Below are 21,790 nucleotides of genomic sequence, written 5' to 3'. Positions count from 1 at the left end.
TGATTTATAAACCTGAGTTCAGAAGTGATATGTGGTAAGTATACATATGTCTTATTTGTTTGGGTTTATTTAAGGGTTCCTTGCAAAAAAAAAAAAAAAAAAAAAAGGTTTGAAAATCACTGACTTAGAAGATTACCATGATTTGTGGCACTTAGGCTAGTCAGCCCAAATAAGTCTTTTCTCTTGGCATATCAGTACCTCTATATTGTGCTGTGTGAAAACTCAGAAACTACTAAATAACCCAATTACTTGCCAGCAAACTCATTTATCTAGTAATACATCCACTCCTGACAGCAGGTACCAAAATTGTCTTTCTTGTGATGCCATGTGGAGCACTGGGAATAATTTCCAATTCAAAACCTTTCTAAAGGACATGACATAAGGGAGAAACAAATCATTCATATACCCTGAAATGATCAGGAAACACAGAGTCCAGTTCTATAGTTTTTAATCCTATTCCAGGATTAGGTCAAGAAGGAAATTATTTCAGGACACTTTTCCTAATTCTCAACCATGAAGCAAAAAGAAGAAATATATACAACTGTCAGACATAAGGTATCTTCAAAAACACAAATCTCTGATTAGCAATTTAGGTTCCACTAAAGATGAAAATGAATCATCCCTGATAGTTAATATCCACAGGTATCTACAACAGAGTAGGACCAAGTAAAGTTTTCTTAAATGTAAGAGGTAAAAGAAAGGTAAGTGATTGTCTTAAGGACTCCCAGTAAGAGATGCTTAAGAAACTGATACCATTATTACCCTACTTTTGAGTATATAACAACTTCAGACAGGAACTCAGTTTCCTCATGACCAAATAACTCATGTTAAAAACAGCAGTTTTCCATCCAAATGGTGGTGGCGATAACAAAATCTCTGCCTTGTGAATGTATAATAATTATATGTATTATGTAATCTAAACAATACATCAACCCTGGGAAACTATCAGGTCATCACTTCAACCCTTATTTTATAGATAATTCTCCGTCTGCATATGTGATAAAGAGAAAGATTTCCCAAAATCACACTGATAAGAAGCAGCACACATGGAGTCAGAATCATGATTGTTTTAACAATACAATGTTAATTACAATTATGGACGTAGAAGCCTCTAGATCTAGGGGCATAAAATAAGAGCAAATCCCCTTCTAAACATGTATATTACCATAACTGCTAATACAGAAGTACATTAGAAACAGCAGGGACTTTGGAAGTAGATTTGGATTTGTATTTCAACTCTGCTACTTACTGGCTTATGACCTTTGATATTCAGATTAAGGGGCAAAATATAACTATAAAGAGTTTAAAAAGTTATATGAGGAACATATGTAAAGTGCTCACATGAACTGAGGTTTCTAATCTTGGTCATTGTTAGATTATTTTCCTTTCCCTGCTGGCTGAAAGCTAGCAATAACTTAGGATCCTAGTGCTAAGCATGGCTCCAACAAAAAGGTCTCTGGAGATGGAACCCCATAGAGTTCTCCTCAACAGAGATTGAGGCTTCTGAGCTAGGCACATAAACTACTTGCTCAAGTTCTGTCTGTAATTATGAAAGACAAAAGGATCGATTTCCTCCTCCACTTCTCCTTCCCTCCCTTTCACTTGTGGAAAAAGACACAGCTATGGAAAAGAAAATTTTTCTTTAAGAGGTAATAAAGATAAGCAGATAAGGGGGGGGGGGTGAGTGAATAATTCTCTGGGAAGAGTGTCCTGATGACAAAGGATGGTTCACTGAAGTATTAGGAAAAGAGAGTCCAGAGGGAAGAAAGAATCTAATCAATCTCTTGAATCCTAGACAAAAGGCTTACAGAAAAGTAAAGACCCATCCCATGAAGACAGAAGATCTTAAGAGCAGTTTACTACAGAATTCAGTTAACCCTAAAGTGTTGCAAGAAAGCCTCGCAGTGGGAAAGGCAAACATAAGAATGACTTATTTCTCCCTAAGAAAAAAAAGGCTATCGTATCTTCAGTTATAATAAGAGAAATGCTTGTCTTTCTAGAGAGCTTGGACATACTAGCTACAAAAGAAAAAAGTTCAAGAAGTTAAGGAGCTGAGAAAGTACCCAGGAACTTCATTAAAAGAATAAAAAGGGAAAAATTAATGGTCTATAAGGGCTCTTTCTCACAGAGAACAAAAGGGCTATCTCTTTTATTCCTTATCATTTACCTTAGTACCAGACAAGAAGGGTCTGAAAACACCAAAGAAGCTGCTAAGGGGTGGAAACTAAAGACTAAAGGTTCATACGGGTTTTTCAGTCTTTCTAGAGGTTAGAAACATATGCTTCTCCCTTAGGTCATGTCTCCCAAAAGAGCATCTTAAAAATACCAAATGGCAGAACAGAGATATATATACCTGCCAGCTGTCAGGGATGTCTCAAATCCATCTTTAATGAAACAGCTGAGACTCTACTTCTTCATACAACTTTGAACTGCTACATGTGTAAAGGGTACTATTTCTTCCACTGGGAAGACAGGCAGGAAAGAACAATAGGCAAATTAATGAATTATATATGGTTTCAATTTCAAGTTAGTCATCTGTTTCAAATGAAATGTTGTACTTTGATTGAAGCCATTAGTACCCAATAGCAAAAAGAACATGAGTTTTAACTGCCCGTAATCACAAGTAGGATGAAATCTCTTTCATATTATAATCACCTATAAATAACAAAAAGCATATTATTTAAACTAACAAATCATGTTCTTCAGAAAAAACATAAGGAGAATCTAATTCATTAGTATGCCACTGTTCTGCCCAACTACAGACAAGTTACCCATAAATGCCTAACAAAATCAAATAAAACCAAAGCTCTAAAGTATATATATATTCTTTCTTTTAAAGGAAAATTTAGATAACTTCTCCAAATTCCTACAATATCTTTTATGTCAATCTAATTCTGTAATATATTCATGTTAAAATAAACAGCATCAATCTGTTAGTGGCAATGGGGAAAGAGAAAATAAACGGACTATTGGACATACCCTATGCAATATTTCTAAAACCTTTAATGCGGTATGAAGAAAACTGTTGAAAATTCTTCTTTCAGAAGGGGGAATGCCGATCTTGTAGAGTTTCAAAAGATGTACCACAACCTCCTTAAAAAGTTCTACAATCTTGAGGAATAGTGGAGGTTCAAGTACTGACCACCAGTTTTCTGTTATTAAATAAAGGGTGAACACACAAATAAAATAAAATTTAAAAAGTCACAATTTTCAAAATCATATTGACTTTTTTCCTAAAGCAGTGGCTCTTAACCCTTTGAAAATCTCAGGAAGATACATATAATATGATATTTTACGTAACATTTCTAGGGTTTACAGACACTACCCCACCCTCAAGTTAAAGAATACGGTTCTAAAAGCTTTCAAAAGCAAAAATAAAGTAAGAAAGGTCTACTGAATTTACATTCTTGGTTTCCTAAGCTATAGTAAAAACTTAACCATTATAACTGGTATTAAAACCGGCTGTTAAAAAGTGCTTTTGAAATTAGAATTTTAATTTTTAAACAAAACACTTTAAAACTGTATTGCTCCAATATTTAAAGATCTTGCCAACTTTCATCTTTCAACTTACATAAAGTTGAAATATTGTGAAGCACCACCTTAAAAATGCAAAGTACTCCTGAAAATCAAATACAGAAACTGAACAATGTGAAGTATACTGCACCTGTCCTTACCCACATTCACTATTTACAGTTATTAACTATAAATCTGACAAGCTATGCAGCAGACAGGAAGGAAAACAGAAACTTCTGACAACATGGAAGCAATATGCTTGTGAGTCCCTGCTTCACTCTTCTAAACACTGGCTAATTCCCGTAGATTCCAGGATTCTACCCCTTAACCTGTTGCTTTCCTCTGCTCACCCTCAGCCTAAAACTTCCTGTACTGATTTTATTACTTTTATGTATCTCAGATTCACATACCTAACAAATACTATTAGGAAGGAAAGCACTGCTACTAAATGTAGCAGGCAAACTATAATGGCCAGCAGATAGAGATGAAATGTATACAATTAGAAAAATTAAAGTGAGAAAAGTTTAGGCCAAAAAACCCAGAAGAGTAAGATCAAATGAACAGTGGAATTTCACCTACATGCAGAGATATCAGAAAATTAGCAAGTGAGAGAAATACAAGGCAAAGAGTTAATAAAGTTCAAGGAGGATTTAATACCCATGTTTGTTCAGTTTTAATTGTTCCTCCTCCTTTACTTCTTTAATAGTAAGATCACTCTGGAGGGGATGAGGAAGGCAAATACAAAAAACAGTTTTTATCTTTCCTGATATTGTCTCTGCTGTTGTGTGATTAAAATTTTAATATTTAACATGTTTTGCCTCCAACAACTCTAACAACTAGCATCAAATGACTAGCAAAAAGCAATGAACTGAAAAGCAGGTTTATCTTTCCCTAAGACAATGTCAAAATAAGCAGGATAGCAAAATTTCAAATAGCAAAAAAGTAAGAACTTATGAGCATTTTCATTTAAAGAGAAAAGGTTATAAAAGAAAAAAGTATTAAAATTCTTACCAAGTACTTTCAGTGGTGCCTTTTCTAGGTTCACAAGAGCTGTACCAAAGGGAATTGCTATTGTGGTGAAATTGTTGGAATCACTCATCAGGGGACATTCTGGTAGAGTAAGATAAAATCTCAGCGCTTCAACATCAGGTAAGGAGCTAGTCAGTTTAGGAATAAGATTCTTTTCCAAGCTAGCTGCCACCTATATTTTGACAAAAAGTAAAACCTACTGAATTTAACATGAATGCATATTTTAAAAAAAGAAAAAGAAAATCTTATACTACAGCAAACATGAAATGGTAAAGGAAAGGAAAAAAAGAAAAAGAAAAAAGAAACCATTTTACAACGAATCAATGAATGTACTTTTGAGCACAATGAAAATCAGTGCCTAAGCAGTACTAAAAGAATTTTAAAAATCTTACATACAAGTCTCAATTTAAACTCTCTACATCTATAGTTTCACAGACTTCACCAATATGGTAATATTAAGTAATTAAAGGTCTGCTCTGAACATCTGGAAAGATTTACAGATACCTGACAGCTAAATTACAAACAGTTTAAAATAATACCAGATTTTAATTCTTATATTAGTATATTAAATAAAATTATACAAAGACATCTTAATGAAGTATATGAAACTGTAAAGTTAATTAGGCTACAAACATATAAAATAACATGGAATAAAAAACTCAACAAGCTGCATAATACAAACATAAAATATTTTAAAAACAAACCTGCTGAGATATCTGAGGATGATCAGGTTGTATAAGTTTGTGGAATAAAAGCCTAGCAGCATTCATATCAACCCCTGAAAATCTGGTGCCTGTTCTATAATGATCATCATTGCTATTTAAAAAAAAAGAGTGAGAGAGAGAAAATAATAAAATAAAACTTTAAAAGTAGTTCACTTCTTATTTAATGACATTATTATTTAGTATAATAAATTTGAAAAATTCAGTATGCTAAAGAATTGTCACTTACCTAACAGCTAAAAAACTTCCATTTAGACAACCAGATGAAGAAAATGTTCCATCTATTTCACTAAAAAGAAATTTAAAAATCCCAAAAATCACAAAATGAGAAATCTAATTGTTTACCTTTTTAACAAAAATTAAAATCAATATTTAAACTAATAGTTAATGCTACAGAGCATTCCTTCAACCAACATATGGAATAAATAAGAATTCTACAAATTACTAAAGATTAAAGAAATCTTGATAAAGGTATTACTGTTTACCCTAGAGCCTCTCAAACATTACTATCATCCTGATTCATCAAAGAAACCTGATGTTCCTAAAAAAATTTTATATAAACATGCACATTTAACTTTCTTAATTCCACACAGTGGTAAATCTACTCTGGAATGTTATTTTTCTAAAGACTACTCTTTAGGCTTTTAAGAAAAATTTTAGCTTGGGAAAAAAATCTAGAAGTCTAAAAAAGCTGATCAGGTATAGCCCCTCATTCCAAATACCAACACCACCTTGAACAACAACAACCAGAAAAACTAAGTACTAAACAAGTCCATATATAAGCACAATATTCAAGAAGTAATACTCAACTCTTTCAGGGAAATACAGAAGTTAAAACACCAGTGACCATCATGAAGCTGTGAGGAACATTTTTGCAAACCTAATCCTAAAGTGACTATATTTAAGTCATCATTTAATATATCTATATATATTAGAGAACCGCAACTTATACACATTTAATGAGAGATCTCCTAAAATATCCACTATTACAGAAATTCTAGACATTTAAACTTTTGTATATAAACCACTCAGTAAGTGATATTTAATGAAATATTTTTTTAAATAAAAACTCCTAAGTACAGGTTCCTCTACCATGGAGCTGAGAGACTTTGTCTTTGTGCAGATAAAATATTCTTACTTGGCTATCTCCACAGGAAATCTTCCAGAGGGGTAGCTCAGCCATTTTTGAATTAGAGCTTCATTCACAGTCCAGATCTGCTTTGAAGGATCAGGATATCTAAAGTCATCTGGTGGCCCACAGTTCTAAATTTTAAAATAAGCAGACGTCAGAGGAAAGAGATATATATAAACCAAGACACACTTCCACTATGTACTTGGAAGTTAATCTCTACTAAACACCTGGAACAAAAACTTATCAAATGGATCCGAAAAATTTTGTAGACTTGAGGAAAAAAAAAAATTAAGGCAATTACCTTTGTAACATATAAAGAACATTAATATGGGTTTTAAAAATAACTTCTAAATTATTTGAGTTAGTATTTATATAATTACTATTACCTGGGGATTAGAGTAATGTGAAAAGCTTTGATCTCCACCTGAGAAAATTCTTTTTACACAGAAATATTCTTCAGAATCTGTAATGAAAAATAAAAAAATTCAAGATTTATATGCATTTTTTGAGAGCATCAAATATGCTACTGGATTTCCTCTTAGTCATCTAATTTAAGTTAGATGAGACCTCCCAATCATGGGCTCAAGGATATAAAATGACTTAGAATGTTCTGACTGCCATGGAGATGAGACTAACTAAGTGACGAATATTAAATGATCCCACAAGCACAACCAGTATTTGATGAACTTTCTAAGTCTTTTGACCTGCATACCAAAAAATGGCATTTTCTAGTCTAGACCTTTATTATCTCAATATATTTCAAACTGAAGATGGTGTAAAAATTGAATGAAAGGTATAAAAGATAGCTCAGAAGAAAACAAAAATTAAGAATATTCATTTTGAGGAATTCCCTGGTGGTCCAGTGGTTAGGACCCTGCGCTTTCACTGCTGGGGCCTGGGTTCAATCCCTGGTCGTACAACTAAGATATTGCAAGCTGTGCAGGGCACGACCCGGGGGAATAAAAAGGAATATTCATTTTTAAAAAGAATGACAACAAACAACTCTATGTTAAATCTTCTTGAGTAATGCAAAATTCATAATGCAAAATTATTTTTTCTTTCAATATAGCTGTACAAAAGTAAGATGACACACACAGCTCTTTGTTAGCAACTGTTTATCAATAACACCCAAATCAGGTCCAAAAATATGAATGTTAATATGCAAGTTTAGTAGAAGTAAAGAAGGAACAATAAAGTGCCCTTTTAAAAAGACATTCCAAGCCTATTCCTTGTTCTCCTCTTCTGTACCTCAAAGTGTAAAGAGTACCTATTATCAAAAATACCACTAGGCTAGTATTTAGAAGTATCACATACAGAAACACCACAGCTCCACAATATAACTTAAGGCCAGTCATTTCAAATACAATCCATTTCTGTGTTCCTACTCCTGACCTTCCCACTCTTTAGTTGACTAATTCTTCCTTCACCCTGTATTATTTGAGACCATCACTGCTACAGAATTATAAATTCTTAAGGAAGGGACCACATCTTAATTTCCTTGATCATTCCCTACTACCAAGCACAATGTTTTATTTGTAAAAGAACTCAGTAAATATTTAATATGAATATATAATATAAAAAATTATCTAGCTTAGAAAACACTAATGAGAGCTTCAGAGATCAGAACATTAATATGACCAAATTTTCCACAACAAGAATGCTCTAAGGTCAAAAAATTTTAAGAATGGATTCAAAGAGTAAATCTAAAATAGTAAATAAACCAATAATTCAACTTAAAATCTTTTCTCTCCATCATCCTCACAAGTCTACATGAAGTCATGCACTTCCTCAAAAGATTTAGCAGGATGTTACTCACTTGTTCCTAAAAGGTGATTCCCTCTTCAAATAATCATCAAGTAAACGGACAACTAACCTACAGTACATGAGTAAGTTTCTGGGGGCCATGAGTAGGGCACCAAAAATTATTTTCCTTAATTTTTTTTAATTACTACTCTAAAAAAGCCTGTGAAACCTAGTCATTTGTCCTGTACAGCTTCTTGCAGATTGGATTTTGTTGATTATATCCTTGAGGATTCTCCTAACATTTTTCTCGGTCTTCTGTACTTCCTGCAAATTGGTAGTTGGATCAAGAGAGGATTTAATTAGATTAATTAGTCAATTATTTTGACAAAACTATTACATGGTGGTGGAAGGGGTTGTTCTTCCATCAGGAAGCACATAATGCGTGGCTGAGTTCCATTTTTTTGATGTGATGTTAGTAACCATTAATGCCCAATGCTTAGAACATTAATTCACTGTGGGTTGAAAAATGATACACTAATATTACTTCCTCATCTTGTGGTTGGACCATTTGCTTCCCCCTATCTACCACATAGTTTGTTACCCTGTAATAGGAAAGATTAATGCTTGTTCTTTTCCATTTATTTACTATCACCTGGCTTTCTGGATTTGCATTTCTTTGATTATAATTTTTACATGTTTCTTAGTAACATGGATTTCCTCATTGGGAATTTCCATTAATTTCCTTTATCTATAACACATCTAAATGTTTATCTTATTTATTTATTAGGTGTCTTACTGTTTCTCACACCAATATGTATGAGCAATTTGGATATTCAGGCTACTAACCTAATGTATTTGTCACATACATTTTTTCTAAATAATTATTTTATTTTGACTCACAAGTTTCTTCTTCCATTAAACCAAATGTATTTATCTAATTCTTTATGATGACTTTCATTGCCATAAGACTACGAAAGGTTTTCCCCATTCTCAAATTATAGATTTTCTTAAGAACTTTTTTACATTTAACTTTAATCCATCTATATTTTATTTTAGTTTATACTGTTAGGTTAGGATGTAAACTGACATTTTCTTCCCTATTTTGCCATGTTGAGTAATTCTTTCCCCTTCTCCACATATTAGTGAGGCCCTATTATAAAGTTATGAAGAGACACTACACCTCTTTTACCTATAACACACAACACTAAACAACTCTGGCACTCTTCTCCATCCCAAAAGTGTTCTCAAAGTCCTTTTCATAACTTCCACTTCTTATAGTCCTTCCTGTAACTCCAAGAGCCACTGCCAATCAACTGCAGTTTGAACTTGAAACAAAACCTATATACAATGCCAATACATGGATTCCTGTCCACGCCAGATTTCCCTTAAGCTATAATAATCTGAATGTCTATATGGATACCAATAATCCGATTTAACTGTTACAGTTTTATAGTATATGTTGTCATATCTAGGAGGGCTAGTTCACCTTCTCCTACTCTCTACAAAATACGCTGTCAGGAAAAACTGAGAAGACTTTGTAATAGGCTCCCGTGCCCAGGGCCCCCACACCCTCCCCAATTAATTGAGTCTTGATTAGGGTACCCTTCAGAAATATATCTACCTAAAAGGTGTCTTTAAGCTATTTACAATTCTGTAAAGCATACTTCTACTTAGGAGTGATACTCACAGAGATACAACTATGTCTGTGCCTTTGATTTACAAGGAAAAGAAGTAGTTTTTGATGATCTCTGAATCCCTTTACACTCTTAGGACTTATTCAGGACCCCAAAGGGCTTAAAATTCGTACCTTATTAGAAATGAAATTAAGAAATTTAAAAAACACTCACTGATTTATTTGAAAATGAACAAGAACAAACGCACTCATGTTAACTCAGGTAACATCTCAGTACTAATATGAAAGTCATTTTGACCTCACAGACCCTCTGAGACAATACCACTGTCCTAGAGCAACTATCAGCTTGTTCCACAATATGCAAGAGCATAACTGAAGACACAACATGGTAAGTGAATTTTATTTTCCTTGGTCTATACTTGATTCTGAAAAAGCTATACAATATGTTAAAATCCTAGCAAAGTTCACTCAGTTTTGAAGGGTGCACTCCCATGCCTTCACCTATGTATTTTTTACTTTTGTGTTACCTGCCAAAGAGCAAAAGTTCTGTCTTACTAGAATAATTTTCTACACTTTGTTAATTTTATCATCTTTCATTATTTAAGGGGAAAAAAAAGAAGAAAGACTTCTCACTTTAGCTTATTCTCGTATGAATAAGCTAAAGTTCTTTTCAATCATATTACCATTTGCACTTATTTTGAAATGTTTATTGTCACTTCAATAAAATAAGGAACCAAGTATTATTTCTCAAGCATCAAAGGTTACATCTTTTAATAAAGTGTTCCAATCTCCTCTCACAACTTTCTTGACTTTTGTCTTCCTGTTATGGGCTGAATTGTGTCCCCCCAACCCCAAATTCACATGTTGAAGCTACAAGCCCCAGTACTTCAGAATACGACTGTATTTGGAGATAGGGCCTTTAGAGAGGTGATTTCGGTAAAATGAGGCTGTGAGGGTGGAGTCCTAATCCAATATGCCTGCTGTCCTTATCAGAACAGGAGGAGACACCAGCAACGCGCACTCACACAGAGAAAAGGCCACATGAGGACACAGCAAGAAGGTTGCAAGCCAAAGAGAGAGGCTTCAGAAGAAACCAAACCTGCTGAAAGAGTGATCTTAGACTTCTAACTTGCAGAACTGTGAGAAAATAAATTTCTGCTATTTAAGCCACCCAGTCTGTGGTATTCTGTTATGGCAGCCCTAGCAAACTAACACACTTCCCCAAATCATATCCTAAACACAGAAAAATAAAACTTCCAAGGTATCTTTTATGTGTTAGTGAAAATATCTTTGAGCGTTCCCAGAGAGACGATGGAGAATTACAGAGATTTGTCCTTTCAGCATGTAAGAAGAGATGCTAGAAACAATTAGGTTTATTTGATGTGTTACTATTATAAGAGTTGCATGGGAAGAGTTGTCAAATCAGAAGATACTCAACCTTCCCTTGGTCAAATTTATATGGTAAAATGTAATTAATATAAATATTTCAACTCTCTAAATTAATAGATATTTCAAAAATGTAATTATTATATAAATTTCTGATTTATATGGTAAATATTAAAATTTCAAAAATTAATATATTTCCAAAAGTTTATTTTTTGAAAAGTCCATCAATGTCCTTGCTTTCCATATGTTTAAATATGAAGGGAAACATTCAAAACTCTTATGAAATAGTTCTGTCAAGTTTTCATGTATTTATCAAAGTTCTGGTGGTACAGTGCTGTCAGTCCTAATTTCAATCCCCCCCCCCCAATTCAGTTATTGTTGAACTTTTCTTGCATTCACATCTATCATCTTCTAGACCAATGATTTTCAAATGGGGTTTTATAAAAATATAGATGTATAAACTTGATCCCTGACTTACTGAATCTCTTTGCTTGATATTCTTGGTATTACTGCTGGTATATTAGGCCTGAGGATTATTATATTATATCTCAAGATTTTTTTCATCTATAAAAAGTTATACTCATCCATACTTATAAATCAGATGTAAGAATCACTGACTTCTTTGAGAATACGCTTAATCATCATCTTTAGAAACATTCTTGTTTAAAAACCTTTTTGGAATACAGCCGTAATTCGCTTTATTGTGCTTCACAGATATTGTGCTTTTTACAAATTGATTTGTGGCAATTAATGATTTGTGTTGTCAGATGATGATTAGCATTTTTTAGTAACATTTTAAATTAAGATATAATAGGTACATTTTTAAAGAAATAATGCTACTGTACACTTAAAGACTACAGGATAGTGTAAACGTAACTTTTATGTGCACCAAGAAACCAAAAAATGTATCCAACACTTTACTGCGATGTTCTGAAACTAAACCGCAATATCTCCAAAATATGTCCTCTGTGTTCTGCATGTCACAGAAACAACCAAATTTCCCTGTCAACCATATTAATTCTTATTATGATCCCTCATCATATCTTTCCACTTGACAATAATCAGTAATAAATAAGCCATAGTCGTTTTAAGCCTCTGTAATCTATTAAGTTTTTGTTTTACTCTGATGCTTGTCTGAATGCTTTCCTATAAACTACAGGCCAGAGTTTGTGTTTTCAACAGAGAAGGATAGTCTCAGAGCCCTGTGAAAAGGACTGTACCTAGTATTTGAAGCCACTTATACATCAAAGCCTTGAGTACAGGCTTCTGAGGAGACATGGCTTAGAGAACTTTCATAAGACGTCAGCGGACTACGTTAGGATTTCTCATTTTTTTTTAAGTTGATAAGCACTTTTATGAAACTGAAAATCCAAGATCCACAATACTTAACTTTGTTTTATTTTTCTGTTTTCTGGATCTCCTTTATAGGGAGTCATTTCTCCTTCTTCTAAAGTAGTCTAATTCACATCAATTTTGTAAACTCTGCATTGATAAGATGAAATGAAGTGTTAAGAAAAAAGGTTTCTCTTCTCACTTCAGCTTACCATTATCTTCTGGAAAGGAGCTTTACATCCTCATCTGGGGCCCTGATTTTTGCAGCTGCCATTCAGGGGACACCCATAGGTCACCTGACTCTGGGGACCAGCGGGGGCTTATGCTTGAGGGTCCCAGGACTATAACCAATTGACAAAGAGTTCTTAACTGACTACCACCCCAGGGCACAGCAAGAGTCAACAGACTGAGGTGCCCAATCTTTCTGTAAAAGAGGCTTACTAGCTTATCTAATACAGCTTTGGCCTAAGAGGTAGGCTTCTAATTAAACCCACATCTAAGGGCCTATTGTAATCCTCTCAAAGATCTCAAGAGAAGGGCCCTATCTTTGCGCTGTTCCTCTGCTGCATTCCAGTGCATCCGTATCTTCCACAGAGGAGCTCATATTCCCATCTGGTGCCCTCATTTTTGTGACTACCACCTAACTGATGCCCCCTGATTGCCTAGTTCTTGGGGACGGATGAGCTTGTATCCTGGATCCCATGGGACTGTAACAACTGAAGAAGACAGTTCTTGGCTGGCTACCACCCCCAGTGCACAGCACAAACAGGGAGTAAACAGAAACATATTCCAGTTTTCTGTGAAAAAGGCCTATGTGTTTGCCCTAGAACTTTGGCCTGAGGCTTCTGATCTGGTACACCTCTATAGCAACCTACTGAGGTGATCTGTGAGGACAGAAGCTGGTGGATGCCATCTTTGCGCTCTCCCTCTACCTTGCTTTAAGTCGCCAGTATCTCCTGGAAAGGAGCTTGTACTTTTAACTGGTGCCCTGATTTTCACAGCTGCCACCCCAGGGACACCTCTAGGATGCCTGGTTCTGGCAGCCAGAGAGACTTTCCCTTGCCGTCCCACAGGAAGATATGTATTTGCATACTTAAAAGCCACTGCCTGAGGGTCTGGCATCAATCAGCCTGAATCTAGGTACTTGCTGAAATTCTCCTCTTTGGGATACTGACAGGTGTTGGCACATCCTCAACTAACTGGAAGCCACTAAAAATAAGATACACTGTTTGGACATTAACAAAGGTTTGAGAGACAACCAAGAGTAAGGGCAGGGTGGAACTATATTACAACATTATATTAATCAAAACAGTATGGTATTGGCATTAAAAACACATATAGATCAATGGAACAGAACAGAGAGCCCAGAAATAAACCAATGCATATATGATCAATTTATTTAAGACAAAGGAGCCAAGAATACAGAATGGAGAAAGAACAGTCTTTTCAATGAATACTTTTGGGAAAATTGGACAGCCACCTGCAAAAAGAGTGAAACTGGACCACTATTTTACACCACACACAAGAACTAACTCAAAATGGATTAAGACTTAAATGTATGACCTAAATCACAGAACTCCTAAAAGAAAACACAGGCAGTAAGCTCCTTGACATCAGTCTTAAGGATGATTTTTTTGATTTGACAGCAAAAGTAAAGGTATCAAAACCAAAAATACACAAGTAGGACTACATCAAACTAAAAAGCTTCTGTATAGTAAAGGAAACCATCAACATGGATTAAAGACCAAAATGTAAGACCAGAAACCATAAAATTCCTAGAATAATGCAGGCAGATCACTCTTTGACATAAATCATAGCAGTATTTTTTTGGATCTGTCTCCTAAGGCAAAAGAAACAAAAGCAAAAATAAACAAATAGGACCTAATTAGATTTAGAAGCTTCTGCACAGCAAAGGAAAGCACCAACAAAATGAAGACAACCTACTGAATGGCAGAAAATATTTGCAAATGATATGACCAATAAGGGGTAATATCCAAAATATATAAACAGCTCATATAACTCAACATCAAAAAACACCAAACAGCCTGGTTTAAAAAAATAGGCAGAAGACCTGAATAGACATTTTTCCAAAGAAGACATACAGATGGCCAACAGGCACATAAAAAGATGCTCAACATTATTAATCACCAGAGAAATGAAAATCACAATGAGATATTAACTCACACCTGTTAGACTGGCTATTATCAAAAAGACAAGAAATAACAAGTGTTGGTGAAGATATGAAGAAAAGGGAACGCTAGTGTACTGTTGGTGGGAATGTAAACTGGTGCAGCCACTATGGAAACAGGATGGTGTTCTTCAAAAAATTAAAAATAGTACTACCACATGATCCAGCAATTCCAATTCTGGGCAAAACAAAAACACTAATTTGAAAAGCTGTACGCACCACCACATTCATTTTAGCACTGTTTACAATAACCAAGATATGGAAACAACCTAAGTTTCCATGGATGGATGAATGGATAAGAAGAAACTTAAGAAACTAAAAATAGAACTACCATATGATCCAGTAATCCCACTACTGGGCATATACCCAGAGAAAACCATAATCCAAAAAGAAACATGTACCGTAATGTTTATTGCAGCACTATTTACAATAGCCAGGACATGGAAGCAACCTAAATGCCCATCAACAGATGAATGGATAAAGAAGATGTGGTACATATATACAATGGAATATTACTCAGCCATAAAAAGGAATGAAATTGAACTATATGTCATGAGGTGGATAGACCTAGAGTCTGTCATACAGAGTGAAGTAAGCCAGAAAGAGAAAAACAAACACTGTATGCTAACTCATATACATGGAATCTGAAGAAATGGTACTGATGAACCCAGTGACAGGCAAGAGTGGAGATATAGAAGTAGAGAATGGACTTGAGGACATGGGGCTGGGGTGGGGGGTGAAGGGGAAGCTGGGACGAAGTGAGAGAGTAGCATAGACATATTTACACTACCAACTGTAAAATAGATAGCTAGTGGGAAGTTGCTGTATAACAAAAGGAGATCAACTTGATGATGGGAGATGCCTTAGAGGGCCAGGACAGGGAGGGTGGGAGGGAGTCGCGGGAGGGAGGGGATATGGGGATATATGTATAAATACAGCTGATTCACTTTGGTGTACCTCAAAAACTGGTACAAGAGTGTAAAGCAAATATATTCTAATAAAGAGGTTAAAAAAATATGGGAGGTGTGCGTGTATATATACGTATACACACACATGTATGAGTCAAAAATTGATGGATGAATGGATAAAGAAAATATTGGGGGGGTATATATATGTATACACACACGTGTATGAGTGTGAGTCAAAAATTATCTGCACTCTGGCTGTAGAATTTATTTTAATTAACTTTTAGAAAAGACAAATACACCATTTTTCAACAATCTCCTTGTTTTTCAATACACTTTGTCCATCTGTCAACAAGCTTTCATATTCCCTCATTAAAAAATGCTTTAGGCTGAGCTGCAAGCCACGAATGCACCACTATCTTCACTTCTTCATCAGAACTGAATCTTCGTCCTTGTAGGGCTGCTTTCAGGGGACCAAATAGGTGAAAGTCCAATGGAGCAAGATCAGGACTATAGGGGGGATGCTTTAACACCTCAAAACGAAGTTTCTGTAGAATGTCGACAGTGTGGGCAGAAGTGTGCAGACGTGCACGTCCTCAGGCCACAAAAAAATGAATCACTGCACACTGCTCTTCTTTTGTACAAATCACAAGTGTAGCATCCATTTTTGCTCGCACCACAGTTACAAACGAACTGATGTAACACGTTCACACCCATACAGCAGTGACTGGGGAGATAGTAGCCTTGAATGGAAAGCACTGATAAGACAGTGTGGCCAACTGAAGTTTTAATATAACCAGAGTGCAGATAATTTTTGACTCACCCTCGTACATGCAATGGAATATTATTTAGGTCATAAAAAAGAAGGAAATCTTGCCATTTGTGACAATACAAATGATTCCTAGAGGGTATTATGCTAAGTGAAATCAGTCAGAAAGAGAAAGACAAATACTGTATGATCGCGCTTACATGTGGAATGCAAAAAAACAACACGCTGAAACCAAGCTCACAGACACAGAACAGATTAGTGGTTGCCAGAGGTGGCTGGGGGTGGGGGCAGGCAAAATGGATGAAGAGGGTCAAAAGCCTCCAGTTATAAAATAACTAAATCACAGGAATGAAATGTGCAGCATGGTGACTATAGTTAATAATACTGTATTGAATATTCGAAAGTTGCTAAGAAGATAAACCTTAACAGTTCCATAACAAGAAAAAAATATATAACTATGGTGACAGATATTAACCAGACTTATACTGGTGATCATTTGCAATAGATACAAATATCAAATTGTTATGCTACATACCTGAAACAAATATAATGTTATAAGTCAGTTAAACACATTTTATCTGATTCTTGCTGATCCCCAGAATTCAACCAGAATTCAAACTTACTATGTTTCCTTTCTTTTAATAGTAATGTTGCTATCTGCATGGGTTCAGTAAGAATACATTCCCCTTCTCACCAGTCTATACTTCTTTCATAACTGAACAAATCAATTATGTAACCAAGGACTTATCTGAAATGTCATATTTGAAAATGATAGCTATTGAATTAGATATGACAAGTCATTTTAAGGAATAAAGTTGGCTGTACTTATGGAGCCAATGCTTATGATGCCTCTGGCACAGTAAGAGATTAACTCATCAAGTCTGGGATGTTGCCTTGGGATGAACTGCATTCCCCCCAAAATCATACGTTGAAGTTCTAATCCCTAGTACCCTCAGAAAGTGACCTTATTCAGAAATAGGGTCACTGTAGATGTAATCACTTAACTTGAAGTCATATTTGAGTAGGGTGGACCACTAATATGAAATGACTGGTGTCCTTATGAAAGGGCAAAATTTGGACACAGATATGCACAGAGAGAACTCCATATGAGGACGAAGGCAAAGATCTGCTAGCCAAGGAATACCAAAGATTGCCAGCAAACTACCAAAAGCTAGGAGAGACACATGGAAAAAATTCTCTCTTACAGCCCTCAGAAGAAAGCAACACTGCCAACACCTTGATCTTGGACTTAGCCTTCAGAACAGTGAGTCAATAAATTTGTATTGTTCAAGCAATCAAGTCTGTGATATTTTATTATAGAAGCCCTAGCAAACTAATACAGTTGTCCAGGCTACACACATTCTAAAGAAAGGTTTGCCCTTTGCCCAGTTCCGAGGAGAGACTCTCAAAGTCTTGGGAATATTCTGTTAAGAGTGCCTTTGTTTACCTGTGGCCTTGAGGCCATACCAGATAGTTTATGCTAACAATGTGATTTATGGTGGGGGGCCACGGACTTGACCTCTAGACGGGCTGGGTAAATTAAATTCACATTTAATTAGTTTCCATCCTACTTAGCTTTAGTACAGTACAAAATAATTATCAGCCATTATATATAAAATCTTATATATATAATTGTAGTAAAATATACATAACAGAAAATTTACTGTTTTAACCATTTTAAAGTGTTAATTCATGGCATTAAGTAAATTCACAGTGTTGTGCAACCACCACCATTATTCATCTCCAGAACATTTTATCATCCCAAACAGAAACTTTGTACCCATTAAACAACTCCTCATTCTCCCCTCCCTCCAGCCCCTGGTAACCAGTGTTCTCTTGTCTCTATAAATTTGTTCTAGGTACCTCATATAAGAGGAGTCATACAATATTTGTCCTTTTGTGTCAGGTCTCTTTCACTTAGCATGTTTTCAAGGTTCTTCCATGCTATGGCACGTACCAAAATTTCATTCCTTTACATGACTAATGTTCAATTACATGTATATACTATACTCTTCTATCCATTCATCTATTGATGGACACTTGAGTTGTTTACACCTTTTGGCTACTGTGAATAAACAATTTTTTAATGAAACTAAACTGTAGCAAAAATGACTACTCTTAGAACTCCATTTCCTTTCCCATTTTAATGCAAATAATCTCCAGGTATGCAGTTACAAAGACAACAAAATGCATCTCTAAGTGATTAAACTTTATAAACAGAAATACATGATTCCTTACAATATCCACGTTGCTTTAAATTACAAAATCTCTTTGTTAGGTTATTAACGATGCCTTGTGGAAGAAACTGATATGATGAAACATCAACATGCTTCTAAGGACATAAGAACAACAACAATACTAAATGAAGCCATGTTCTAACACAAAATCAAACAAAAACAAGGAAAAAATCAGTATCATATCCTGACCTTTGTTAAATAAAAAGTATAACTGAGATAGCCTTTCAGCTACCAAAAAAAAAAGAAAAGAAAAATCTTCAAAGGTAATGCATAATAAAAAGTTATGGACCTTTTCAAATGTCACTGTTCATCACTGAATAGTCTCAAGTTCCACAGCTCAGAGAAAAATACCCAAGAAAATCAAACATAGATAAAATAAGTAAGAAAACAATTCTGAGGTATAATTTAGGATCATAAAGGAAATATTTTAAAAAGTACATTTTGGTTGCAGCAGGTCAAAGAAGTGAATGAGAAAACAGCATTTGAATATTTCAAATCCTTTAAGTAGGAAATTAATATCAATGAAAATAACCAGATCTATTGAAAGAGTAACAGAAAATAAAAATAAATTACAGACTTGGCTAAAGCACTGGGGATATAAAAGCAAATTTTAGATTTTAATATTTTGAATAGGTACTATATTCATATGTTCAAATTTCAGAGAAACAGAAAACGTGTATAATTTTAAAGTCTGGGGACTTCCCTGGTGGCACAACGGTTAAGAATCCGCCTGCCGGGACTTCCCTGGTGGTGCAGTGGTTAAGAATCTGCCTACCAATGCAGGGGACATGAGTTCGATCCCTGGGCCGGGAAGATCCCACATGCCATGTGCCACAACTACTGAGCCTGTGGGCCACAACTATTGAGCCTGCGTGCCACAACTACTGAAGCCCGTGAGCCTAGAGCCCATGCTCTGCAACAAGAGAAGCCACCACAATGAGAAGCCCATACATCTCAATGAAGAGTAGCCCCCGCTTGCTGCAATGAAGACCCAACACAGCCAATAAAGAAATAAATAAATTTTATAAAAAAAAAAAAAAAGTCTTGTATCCTCCCCAAAGAACTGAAAGCAGGGTCTTGAAGAGTTATTTATACACCCATGTTTATAGAAGCATTATTCACAATAGTCAAAAGGTTGAAACAATCCAAATGTCCATCAGCAATTTGTAAATAAACAAAATGTGGTCTATACACACATGCTATAACATGGATGAACCTTAAGGACATTATGCTAAGTTTATAAAATAAGCCAATCACACAAAGAACTACTGGATGATTCCACTTATGAGGTATTTAGAGTCAAGTCAAATTCACAGAGACAGAATGCAGAATGGTTGCCAGCTAGTGGGAAGAGTGAATGGAGAACTGTTGTTTAATGAACACAGTTTTAGTTTTGCAAGATGAAAAGAGCTCTGGAGGTAGCTGCACAACAATGTGAATGTACTTAACACTACTGAATTGAGCACTTAAAAAAATGATTAAGCTCATAAACTTTATGTTATGTGTATTTTATCATAATTAAAAATAAAAAACAAAAACACTTTCCTCCCACTGGTATCTAGTCACCATTCACTTCCCATATTCCAACACTCTGAAACCACTTTTGTTCTTTTATTTATCCTGGGTTTCCTTATGCATATATATAAACAAACTAAGCAACCATATACAGTATTCTGTATCTTGCTATTTTCACTAAACGATGTATCCTGGAATTCTTTCATTTAAAACACAGAAGAGTTCTTTTAAGAGCAACATTTTGACAATAATTTTAGTGTGTGCAGCAAAGCTTTAATATAAAAGAACTTACCAAAATCTGGTGGACATTGCCCATTATAAGGGAACCAATTTCCTTTCACAGTGAAAGGACTTTTTCTGTTGCTTGTTGAACCAGTTCCAAGCTGTCCATTACCACCAAGTCCAAAAGAATAAATTCGTCCTGATGAAGGAACAAAAGCAGACGTGTGCTGCCTAGAGCAAAATGATAGAAAACCTCAGACTTAATGTTACCTTTTGAACAATTTACATTCAGAAAAGCACAGCAAGTATTACTAATACAACTTTTCTCTTCAAAAGTAAGTTAATAAAATGATTATAGTTCTAAAATTTTCTGTACAAAATATTTAATATCCTTACTCTGTACTGAATGAATTCTGTACCACCCAGGCAGGCTGCATAAGCATGGTCTAAAAAATTCCCACAAATGTCCAAATTTTAAAAGGCCCAGCTCTATACTGGAATCCCTTACAAAATATGATTCAGCACTAGAGTCCCCAACTCCCTCCCCTCTCCAACATGTTCTAGCTTAGAGCTGTGGCCTATGAGGGCCCACCATCTGGGCATCACTCAAAAGTTTTAGAATAAGAAATGGGCAGAAGATTGGTATACATAAAAATGCATGATAAAACAATGTTTCCTTTCTTCAAAAGAAATTGATCCTTATGTATACACACTCAGACTCCTTTAGAGGTATAAGAGTGGGAGCAAACCTAAGAAAGTACACAACTGCAGCTGAAGAAAACCTACTAAGCAGTGAAGCTATGAAACTTCCTCTGATGCTTCACCACTGTATGTTCAGGAATGGATTAAAGGTAATTATCCAGTTCAGGCCTTGTGTTCCTCAATGTCAGGTTTTCTGGCTTCAATAAAGTCTGACAAATTCTTAAGTGTTATTTCTATAAATACAGTCTTGCATTTATTCAATTCCCTTCTTGATAGTATCAGACAAATATTTTATCTTTCCAACATACCCTACCAGTCTTTTAACTTCTCTTTAAATACAAACCCCTTGAAAAAAAATAAAAAATAAAATACATACATACCCCTTGTGAGTAATTTCCCTGGATCTATTTTTCAAATCATTACTTTCCTCTTTAGTAGTGTGTCCAACCTGCTGTTTGAACTACCCGTTGAATTTAAAATTTTAATGACTATGTTTTATCCCATTTTTAGTTCTTTTTTTCAAATCAACCAGCCAGTTACTTCATTTAAAATCCTTAATATATTATGAAATATAATACATATACACCAACTCAGGAATACTCTGACAAGCCCCAAACCTACTTTAGGACAGTTTTGTGGTTACGAATTCTGAGGGGAGATCCAAACCAGAAACTAGGCCAAGGCCAGAAAACTCTCCTTAAACTAGCAAGAGGATATTTCATACTGAACTCTTCCCATGAGGTGGCATTATTGGGAGGAGAT

The 21,790-nt window shown here is 35.1% G+C and overlaps 1 protein-coding gene across 10 annotated transcripts in view; it reads right to left on the bottom strand.

The window, feature by feature from the left end:
* HERC4 (HECT and RLD domain containing E3 ubiquitin protein ligase 4) overlaps window positions 1-21,790 on the bottom strand; it is a 137,453-nt gene that overhangs the window by 55,806 nt on the left and 59,857 nt on the right. For all 10 annotated transcript variants that reach the window (XR_009053675.1, XM_057734433.1, XM_057734435.1 and 7 more), the window contains 7 exons: window positions 20,397-20,557; window positions 6,783-6,859; window positions 6,403-6,527; window positions 5,494-5,553; window positions 5,247-5,358; window positions 4,525-4,714; window positions 2,980-3,152 (listed from right to left, as the gene is read on the bottom strand). Coding sequence is in view for 9 of the 10 variants with exons in the window: in XM_057734433.1 (XP_057590416.1) it covers window positions 2,980-3,152; window positions 4,525-4,714; window positions 5,247-5,358; window positions 5,494-5,553; window positions 6,403-6,527; window positions 6,783-6,859; window positions 20,397-20,557 (898 nt within the window). In the remaining variant the exon portion in view is untranslated. The remainder of the gene's footprint in view (window positions 1-2,979; window positions 3,153-4,524; window positions 4,715-5,246; window positions 5,359-5,493; window positions 5,554-6,402; window positions 6,528-6,782; window positions 6,860-20,396; window positions 20,558-21,790) is intronic.

Source organism: Hippopotamus amphibius, chromosome 5 (assembly GCF_030028045.1).
Source record: "Hippopotamus amphibius kiboko isolate mHipAmp2 chromosome 5, mHipAmp2.hap2, whole genome shotgun sequence".
Taxonomy (NCBI): Eukaryota; Metazoa; Chordata; class Mammalia; order Artiodactyla; family Hippopotamidae; genus Hippopotamus; species Hippopotamus amphibius.
Note: the sequence above shows the minus strand (reverse complement) of the source record. Positions and strands in the feature narration are given on the sequence as shown.